Here is a 10,671-nt window from a genome sequence, read left to right on the forward strand (position 1 = left end):
TTCCTTCCTTCCTTCCTTCCTTCCTTCCTTCCTTCCTTCCTTCCTTCCTTTTCTTTCCTTTTCCTTCACCCTTCCAGACGAGGGAAACCTGAGTCACATTTTCCTTAGTTGACCCAGAGTACAGATCTCAAACTGGTGGCCCCCAGACTAAATCGAGCTCACTAATATGTTTACTTAGGCTTTCGATGTATTTAAAAATATTTGAGCCAACACTTTAAAATTGAACTACATCACATAAAACCAATATTTCTAGCTACTTTTGGTAAATTCAAAGAGTGGGCATCATCGGGTCCACACCGGCTGGAGCTGAGTGGCCGTTGCTCCCAGGAAACCGATTTGCGACGGTCTCCACCATTCCCTATTGTTTCTCCAACGATGAGGCTTGGTGCTGATTACCTCTTTTATCACTATAGCTATGCTATTATTTTTCTCATCATGGGGAAATATTTCTCCAGACTCATGTTTTATTCAAAGGTGGTAAAATGAAAGAGAAGTCGATAGGACTTGGTATTTTTCAGCCTGGCCCGTTTTGCATGGTTGTATCGCCGGCCCGGCTCCCGTGAGCATCTGAGTATGTGAGACCTTTATGAGAGGACTGGAAAGCACATGGCACAATACGCACGCTGCAGCACCCACGTCACACTCCAGAGCTGGGTCATGCCCGGCGTTCTTCTCAACACAACGCTCCTGACAGCCATTCCTAAGCAGTCACTATGGACAAGACGAAATGATGTCCCTCACCATCCTTCCTGTGGTCCAACCCTCTCATTTTACTGAGCTCAAAACCAAGGTCCAGAAAACTTAAGCAATCCCTGAATCGATGATGCCATTATGAAACTTAGGGTCTCTTGACTCTGGTGCTATTTTTACAGGCCCACGTTACCCAGCTGGGGAGAGAGGAAATGGAATCAGGCTTGTCTTTGGCAAGAGCAGCCGACATGCCAGCTGGGCTGGATCTGTCACTTTCTTTTCCCAATGCATCATGCAAAATTCTCTTCCCCATACCAGGCTCTTGCTTTTAGCCTTCCTGCTTGCTTTCCTGTTTCAAACCAACAGTGATAGATAGCTGACTCACCTTCCCCTGCACAGCTCCCCACGCTAGCCTCTGTTCCTCAAACCACCCAAGGATTCGGGGGGCGTACTTACGGCACCCGGAGCTTAGGGAACTTCTGGATGTCGTTTTCTGTCAGGTTCTGAAATGAAAACACCAGCAGGTTACAAGCCATAGCAAGGGCTCGGGGCCAGGTGAGTTGAGTAAGGTGTGGGATGATAGGGAGTGGTGGGGCCTGCGGCTTACGGAAGAGGACGCCCCTCGCACCCACTCGAAGTGGGCAGCTTCTAGATGTTGCATAAAAGCCTGTGTGCCTGGTGTTGGTGGATCTGCTTTTTCAAAGGGAATTCCAGAATCTGGATTTTATGTGAAATTTGTTGATTTCTGTATATTGACAAATAATTTTAACTTAAATGCTACAAGAGCTAAATTGTGGGACCAAACAGCATTTGTTTTGGGGACTAAAGCTGACGTGTCGAGACCCCTTCTCTGGACTTCAGGGCCCCTCTCAATCTCCTTATGAGCTTAGTGGCTGGGAGACGCCAGTCTGGAGAAGGAATCTGCCTTTATACTACCACCACACCCCAAAAGCCTCTTCCACCAGGCTGATTGGTAGAATTCTCTAGATTTGAGGATGCAATAGAGAGGCTTTCCTGAGGGAACTGAGGTGGGAAAGAAGAAAGAAATCATATTTGTGAAGAAATGACTTAGGGCCTTTGCCTAATTGCACCCTGATTAAGCCTCACGTCAACCCTGTGATGTAGGAACTATCGACATCCCCATTTCGTAGATGAGGAAGCTGAGGCTTGGCTCATTCAGGGAATTTCAGCTTATAGGTGATGGAGCTGGGTCTGGAACCTGCTCTGTGCATATAGGGTCAATTTTCTTCCTGCAAGATCCCTTCTCCTGCCCTTTGAGGGTCCTAGTGGCCTATGTTGGAGGAGAAGAGGATGGAAAGGGTAGAGAAGGTGGCTTGAAGAGAGGAGGAAAGACAGGGATGTCATTATTGGGGACAGAAAAGACGGTGGACACACTTTCTGTAGAATCAATGCTGAGACCAAAAAGGGCTCCGTCGACGTTCTAAGTCCAGAGTCAGGCTGGTTAGGGCGAGAGCTCTGGAGTCAGACAGGCTGAGTTCGAATCTTAGTCCATCCTCTTAGCAGGTGTCTGATTTAGGACATAAACTTAGTCTCTCTGAGCCTCAGTTTCCTTATCTGTAAAATGGGAATCGTTTTCATAATAATGGCCAGCTTTCAGGGCTCTTGAGGATTGAATGAGATGTTGTATATCATATGCTTGACACATGTTATACGAGTGAGAAATGGTGAGTTAGATGAGTAATTCTACCCCCTGGGGAGGGAGCAGTTGGGGTCTCGTTGGCTCTCAGAGGTTAGTGTCTTTGCTTCTTCTCCCCTCTGGACTGGGAGCTGCTTGGTGGGTTGTTTGCTGCCCACTAGGAAGAGCTGGGCACATTTCCCTTTGAGCCCAGCTGGCACAGGGGCTGGGCCACCTCAGCAATGTGCTAGGTAGACTCATGTGCTCCAGCTCTTAGGGGCAGTGACCGACCCAGCCCCGTTATCAGACCCTGGGGCAGGGTTGAGACAGGAGTCTTCCAAGAGTCATGAGAAAATCAGCTTTTGTTCAAGCTTTTCCTCTTCCTCTCCTCCTCCTCCTCCTCCTCCACCTCCTCCTCCTCCTCCTCTTCCTCCCTCTCTCTTCTCCCCTCTCCCTCTTCAACATCACAGAGCAGTAGCATCGCCTCCTTCCAGAACCACCCCGTCTCAGGGTTGTATTAAGACTCATGCTCAGCCTGTGGCATGATGAGTGGAAGGCTTCCTGGGAGCTGCCAGAGGGGCTGAGTACTGCTGAGTCTTGGGTGGCTGGCTGCCACCTTCTATTTTGCTGAGTTGGGGACACACACTAAGGGAATTGCAGGAAGAAAGCAAAGGAGAAGGTGGACGTGAGCATAACTGGAGACATGGAATGGCAGGATGTTAGGGAAGATCAAGCCCTTTAGTAGAGGGACAGGAACTGGGAGGAAAGATGACAGATGTGTAAACAGGATTTGGGGAGTTTTGCTATGTGATGTAACCCCCTCCTCCACCTCCTTCAAACACCTTCAGCAAACTCTGGGCTACTTACACAGTGACTTGGAGTTAGACGTGAGGCTTTGTGCAGGTATGATTTATGCCAAGTGTGTCCTCAAGAGGGGTACGAGAGAGAGGCCTGGAGAGGCCACATGGCAGACACTGGGCTTGTCTACCCAACATCCACTCTGTTATGACAGGGCCTGGATTTTGTTCAGAGCAGCAAATGTGCTCTGTTCAAAACATATCACACCCTGGACTCTGTTGCACATGGCTAAGATCACAGGACTCAGTATGGCCAGTGAGAAATAACCTGACATCTGTTGGACTGAGCTTCTGGAAGTTATTGCTTTCCTGAATACAAGGGGAAGATGCATTCCCTAGGCACCTTTGTACCTTTTACTCTTTGCCAGTGTCCTTTCCTCCTACCTGGAATACAGATGAGATGCCTGGAGATAGAGTAGCCGTCTTGTAACCATTAGGACAGAAGCCACAGGCTTTCCCCAGAGGCTAGAAGGGGCCTGGGTTCTCAATGACTTCCTTCAGCAGCTCACTAGCCCTGAGCGCCCACCTCTAAATTTTTTATCACTCAAAAAAGATAAACCCCAATTTGGCTAAACCATTGTGGTTAGGTTTCTGTTACAGGCAGCCTCATGCCTTCGCAACTGACACAGTTTCCAAGAATATTTTCAACTTTCTGGAAGCGTGGCACCCCCATACCCCATGAGACAAGGTCCCACCCTTCTCATAAAAACAAAATGGCAGCAAAAAAGATTCAAGGGAGCTGCTAGCTCCTACACTAAAGAAGAAGGAAGGAAGGAAGGGGAAAAGATAAGGGCCTTTCACTTCTGTCTTCAATAGCAGGATGGCCCTAAATATTATAGAGCTAGAGGGAGTGACAGATAAGAAATTGTACCCAGAGCACCTAGGGTGGAGGGTGGCTTTTAACAGAAGCTGCCTTTAAATGCTCCAGCTGCTGGGGCAGGCGTGGGGTTCCACTTCTGCTCTCCTGGCCCTTAGCACCCCTCTTTTCACTACCCCGTTCATACAATGAGCGGAATCTGTAGAGTTCTCAGAGGGCCTGCCAGGGCCCAGATATTAGGGAAGTGGGGACAAAGCTGCTCAGATACCATCTCTCAACCAAGGAAATAGCCATGTCCTAACAGGCCTGAGGCTCACAGGGCTGGAGGCGACTGTCACCCACTATCGCCCAGGCCAATGTGCTCAGTTAGTAGATGAGGGAGTAAGGGGAGACTCAGGGCAAGGTGGCCCAGGGCATCAGGGAACAACCACGACCATCCTCAAAGGTGTCTCACCCCCTTTTCATTTGGCCCCGAGAAGTCTCTGTTCTCAGTGCTAAATGCACCAGAATAAAACATTCAGGTTTAGCAGTAATTTGCAAGAACAACACAAAACCCTAGGGATGCTATTGACTCAGGGCTCAATATGAAGAAATAGCATCGTTAAAAGCTCACGCAGCGTTAGGTTCAATTAAATGTGTGCTTTAGTCCAATTACCAGGTGTGTGACTCAGAACAAACCATGTTACACTTCTGTCCATTATTCCTCACTTACCTTCCTGAATGTACTTTTCTGCTCTAAAACAAGCTTCCAGAAGACAGAATTCACATCTTAATCATCTCTCTATTCCCAGCACATGGCATGGTCTTGTGTGTATGGAACAGGAGCTCAGCAAGACACTTGTCAAGTGAGTGGATGGGTGAATGAAGGAGCGATTTAGGTGGAATAATGAATAAGCATGTCATACGTGGCATGTGAAAGCAAAGCTCAACCCCACAGGGACACGAATTTGGTCTCAGCATGAGACTAGAGAGCCACCCCGAAGGGGGCAGTCACGATGGGTGGTAGTGAACTCATCATCACCAAAGGGATTCAAGCAAATGTTGGTGGCAGGGATGCAGTAGAGGAGATGGATGGGTGTGCTGGGTGGAGAGCTAGAGCACGTGACCTCTCTGGCCGCTTCTGATCCCGAAGTCCCTCACTGCTGCTGACTAGGCCTTGCAGGACAACCTAGCTTCGCTCGCCCTCCTCATTCCGATCCAAATCAGAACCACCTACCCCATGAGACCTTTGGAGGCTTGTTCCCACTTCTTTTTTAAAGGATGCAGAAATGTGCCCAGAAGGGATGTGTTCGTGTAGCCAGGGTCTCTCTTACCCAGTGGCAAAGGTTCGTTTTCATGGAAATGCTCTTTACTCCGTGAGTCTGTATCCCAGAATGAGAGATGGGGAAAAAGAATCTTCTGTTCTCCGTATGCTCCTTTTTTTCCCCTTGGGCTTCTCAAAGTATGGATGGTATTTGAATGAATTTTCAAGGGGCGTGTGTGTGCGTGTGTGTGCTAATTATCCTTGGATTTCTTCTTTATACTTTGACTTTGGAATGTACCTTGGTACAGTGAAAGATCTGGGAGGTATCTTAAAAAGAAGGATATTGAGAGGTGATGAGAGAGAATTTCATACAAAACCTCTGAAGAAGGCAAAGGGTTGTGTGGGGATCCTGCAAACAGGCTTTGACCCTGGGCATCCGTAGGGACAAGGTAGACCAGTTGACCCTGCAACCATCAATTAAAATTCAGAACAACTTTGGTCTCGATGCATCGGACGGGCCAGTACTTACCAAAAACCGGGGCCCATCAATGTGATACTTTTTCACGGCCTTTTCACAGTCCCTGAAGTTCAGCTGTGAAGAGAGGAAGGTACTGTCACTGCGGGCAGGCTCACGCCATTGGTTCCCCTCCCTCGCATGGCCCAGGAGCTTAGCAATTTGCGGTACTTGTGGCTAGCCAGACTCCCCCTCCCTCCCCTGTCTAGCAGAGGGGCCTGTCCTCACCTCAGCCCTGCTTTCACTAACCCCTCGGGACTCTCTGAAATGGAGAAATTGCCTAGGTCCGAGGCTTCGGGGCCAACCTCTGCAGAAAGAAAGAGTTTCCTTACGGCTCTAAAGGGTCGATATGCTCCTCAGGCAAGTATCAAGGAGCTAAAAGAAGTGAATAAGTGACATTCATTGTCTCCCCACCCGAAGACAACCTCGCTGAACATGGCTGTACGTTTCCTTCAGTGTTTTTTGCTAAGCATAGTTTTAAACAGAATCGAGGTTATAATTTATATTCAATCTTGTTATCCTGACTTTTCTCTTAAAATTACTTTGAAATGATTCTATAAGCACTGCCTCGTGTTATTGCAAATTTATTTTAAACATGAGTTGAATTACTCCCTTATCACTGAACACGGTGGTTGTTTACTAAGCTGCTGCTCCAGTAACGATAATAGCAACTGCTGATACTTATCAAACGCTTGCTCTATGGCAGACACTGTTCTAGGTATTTAAACCAATCTTAAGTCATTTAATCCTGACATTTTCCAGATGGAGAGTCAAAAGCATAGAGAGTCAAGTCACTTGCGTGAGGTCCTATGGGTAGTAGACGACAGAGGTGACAGTAGGCCTTCAGAACAAAGCTTTCATGTGTCTGTAAGGAATGTCCCTTTAGTCTTGAATAGCATTATAACTTACATCCAGTGAGTAAAGTGGACAGGTTTAAAATCAACTTAATACACTATTCAGATCAAAACGTAGGACACGTGGACATTCTTTTGCATCCAGTTTTATTTCCTTCTACTTAAGATAAATTAGTTAAGTAAGATTCTCAGAATCAAGTTAGAGGGTTAACGGGAAGGATGATTCTTAGGGTCTTGGTTGCTTTCCCAAAGAGTCACATTAATAGAGATTCCTACCAGGTGCTTCTTTACCTTATCCTCAGTAGCATAAGCATTTGCGTTGGAAATAGCTCTACAGTTGATGTTTGGGCTGGAGTATTTAAGGTTCAATGTTTGTGCTTCAGAATCCCAGGTTCTCCTCACAAGTGTGAGTCTCACAGTTTGTGGCAACTTTCTTTGGGTACAAATTTCAAATCATGGCCTTTTCTAATGGCCACCAAGACTAAGAAGCAAATACAATGGTCACAGGCTCTTGGCTTGAAAGGGTAGGATGAATATTAGACAGCTCAGAAAAAGCCGATTTAGAGGTCAATGTGGAAAGCGAGCAGCATCGGAGAAGCCTTGAGCCTCCCTCTTATCGCCATGCCATGAGCTGTAAGTGATATTTGGAATAGTCAACTGCCCTTCATTCATCAAGTTTGCTGCCATCGTTATCAGCAGAATCTGGTCCATGTGCTGACTTCAACTCTAGATAGGCAGATGGCCTTGCAGCCTGGGGCCTGCCTGGAAGTCTGATCCTCATCCAGTAATATCTGGGCCTGGGGGCTAGAATCTATATTTTTAGCAAACACTTAGCTGATTCTTATGAGGACCCAGGTGTGGATGGCACTGGTCTAGAGCATGTACCACGTGTTGTAGATGGACAGCCAAGACCCGGAGAGGGGAAGGGACTGGCCCAGAGTCACGCAGTGAGTTCTCCCCACCCCCAGCTGAATACCTCACACAGATTATTTCCTTTAATTCTCCCGTCCATCCCATGAGGTTAATTAGTTACTAGTAGTATCTCTATTTTACTGATGAGGCAGCTGAGGCACAGGGAGGACAAGTACCTAAGAGAAGGTAACCCAGCCAGCAGGTGGCAGAGCCAGGATTCAAACGAAGGTGTGTCTAACTCCGGAGCTGACAGGGTGTTGTCTCCAAGGGGGGCCTGACCCCACGGCTTCATTGCCAGGACGTCCTTTAGACAGGACGTCCAAGGGGCTCCATGGTCATTCACTTGGTATTTTTTCTCTCTAGCAAACTGAGATGCTCAGGACTTGAAGGCGTCTGAGTCTCTGGAGGCTGGGACTTTCCAGATCACAGATGCCCCCCCAGTCTCCTTGTTCCTGTCTTCATTCCTTTTACGCTGGGATGGGGAACCTGTCCTGAGCCTGCAAACTTGTCTCAGAGTCTGAGATTTCCAAGAAGAAAGATCCACCCGCCCCCACCAGCTCGGGCGGAGATCACCCTCCCTGCATCGTCCCTGGCCTGTAGTCCAACTCCCCGTGCTGAAGGGGACTTTTCCCATGGATTCTTCTGTTTCTGGACAGCGTCGTGCTATTCTCTGTCTCGCATTGGAGCTGGAACCCATCTGTGCCTCTCATCCCGTTCCCTGGCGACCCTTCCTAATTCTCAATGCTTCTCTCCTTTCTTTAACGAGCTAACATGCCACTTTATGGCATCTTGGCAAATTTCACCTTGTGGCCCTCGTTTATTTGATCTACATTAAGAAAAGTATTCAGAAACACCCTTCAAAGGCCAGTTGTCTAGTGATCTTTGCACCAGCAATACCGAAACCTAAATTTATTATGAATTTTTAGAGAGGAAAGGAACAGAAATGAGATGCACAAAAAGCAGCAAATAACAGGGTTTGTGGGCTGTCTCTCTATCATGCCACACTCGATTCAACATTTTCATACTTTTCGTCTTTAGGTTGGGGAAGACCAGTTGTGACAGTAAATACCTTGGTACCATATAGACCCCAGGGTCGTCTATGTGTCCTGAGAAGCCTATTCTGTCTCCGGAAAAAAAGTGGAAAATTGACTTAGATGATCTCTAAGGTCTCAACTTTAAAATCGCACCTTTATGGCAGTCTGATTTCAACTGAATTCCATGCCAGCCTCCAGGGATGGGGGTGTGAGGTCAAGTGCCCCTCATAAGACACTGTATCCCTTGGACAGGGACACAGGGACCCTAACTGAATCATGTGGCTTGGGATCTGCCCAAGCAGATATATGACCTGTGGTCCCAGCACCAGATGACCAAGCACAGGGCCACTTGAGCATCTCCATGTCCAAGGCCGGAAGGCAGGACAGCACCATTCTGGTCCTCGCTCTGCCACAAGCTTGGTTTCTGACCCTGCCTGGCCAAGCCTCTCCCTCCATAGGGGCCTCAGTTTCCCTAGCTGTAGCCTGGGCTCATATCAGTTTTGTGACCTGCCTCACAAGACACTCATAAAGCTCCAGGGAGACTCTGTCCCTCATAAGGGCTTGAGACTCCTCTTTCGGGGTCGTGAGCGATGACCGCCTAGCTGCCACCTCCGGCATAGGTCATCGTAGCCTTCTCCTACCCCCAGGACTCCATCTCTCCCTTTCTAGTAAGTAGTCTTGATCTCGTTAGTGGTTACAATAGTTCTGCATCTTGGAGCATGGACTTTGAGAGCAGACAGGCGTGACTGGAACCCTGCCTCTGTCACATGTCGTCCCTGGGGCTTTGGGCCATTTAACCTCCTTGAGTTTATTTTGCAACGGGGCTAAGGGGACAGTGCCTGGAGAGCACAAATTCAAGCTCTGGCACGTAGTAGGTACACATTAACTCGAGGGCCTCCCTTCTCCCCAGATCTCACTGCCAGGGACATTCAGTGGTGTAGGTATATCTACACGGCACTCACTCAACTGGTGAGGTTGCCATGAGTTTGGAGTCCCTCTGCTATGTTCTTCACCTCTCGTGTTCCTCCAGGCTCCATCTTCAAGCCTCCCACTGAGGACACTGCCGGCCCCACCACCAACAAAGAGCAAGGCTCACCTTCTTGAAATAGTCTGCAAGGCTGTCGGAGTCCCAGGCCAGGACCTCTGAGCGGAAGGGCACATTCTTCAATGCCATGGCTGCTCTCCCGAAAGGAAGCTCACAAGCCGAGCATAGGTGCTGCACCCATGAACAGAGAACCCCAAATCCAGAGTGTGGAGGTGTCCTTGGCTCTTCCAACCCCCAGGCACCTTCTGGAACAACGTTGTTGGAGCAAACGTCTTTTCTGCTGCAACCAGATCCCAGAAAGAAACGGCTTCCTCTACGAACAAATATGGTCTCTTCTCAGAAAACGACTCAGCAAGTTTCCTTTACCACTTCCTCTGCTGGGCTCTAAATAAGTAAACAAGGAAGCCCAGCTCTGAGCACTGGAGAGACAGAGAGCGACAGGGTTTGTAAGTCCCCACTGGTCCCTGCCGCCCCAGCCCAGTGGAAGGGGCGATGAGAGGGACTTAGACTCCAACGTGAGTCCAGGTACGTCTCTATAAAACTCCTGGCACCCACCCGTATGTCTACACCACAGTCCCGCACGACTGGGTCATGGCAGATGAAAATCTATTTTGACAGTTGACCTAAAACACAATCTCTTACAACAGTGACTTTCCAGAGGAAGGAGAGTGGCCTTTTCATGTTTTTCCCCGACCCCTCAGTCTCTCTCAAAAGGCTAAAGCTGAGATTCTTTTAGCTGCTTCTCCAAGTTACTAGGGGAGGGTTCCCCTGAGCGAGCGAGTGAGCTGGGCACCCAGGGCTGAGGAAGGGGCCACACTGGGCAGACCCGGGCTTCTGAAGGGACTGTTTCCATCCTGTGTGCGACCTCGGACAAGATCGTAGAATCTAGGAATCTCGGTTTCCGCATCTGTTAAATAGGAAAACAGAGGAATTGCTTCATACGCACATAAAACTTAGATCCATCAAACTAGACAAACTTAAAGAAAAAAATTAAAAGGAAAAAGTAATGATTGCTATCGATGCTGTCATATAGTCTATTCACTGTTGTTTCTACTGCATATTCTACCCA

The 10,671-nt window shown here is 48.3% G+C and overlaps 1 protein-coding gene across 1 annotated transcript in view; it reads right to left on the reverse strand.

Annotated features, from left to right (window-relative positions):
- Positions 1-9,994, reverse strand: part of LCP2 (lymphocyte cytosolic protein 2) — a 39,537-nt gene extending 29,543 nt beyond the window's left edge. Inside the window, exons 1-3 of the mRNA XM_006906503.1 lie at positions 9,654-9,994; positions 5,773-5,835; positions 1,147-1,193 (exon numbers count right to left, since the gene is read on the reverse strand). Coding sequence (XP_006906565.1) covers positions 1,147-1,193; positions 5,773-5,835; positions 9,654-9,731 — 188 coding nt within the window. The 5' untranslated portion in view covers positions 9,732-9,994. The remainder of the gene's footprint in view (positions 1-1,146; positions 1,194-5,772; positions 5,836-9,653) is intronic.
- Between the last annotated feature and the right edge of the window lie 677 nt (positions 9,995-10,671).

The sequence above is a fragment of the Pteropus alecto genome, unplaced genomic scaffold, assembly GCF_000325575.1.
Source record: "Pteropus alecto unplaced genomic scaffold, ASM32557v1 scaffold40, whole genome shotgun sequence".
Classification (NCBI taxonomy): Eukaryota; Metazoa; Chordata; class Mammalia; order Chiroptera; family Pteropodidae; genus Pteropus; species Pteropus alecto.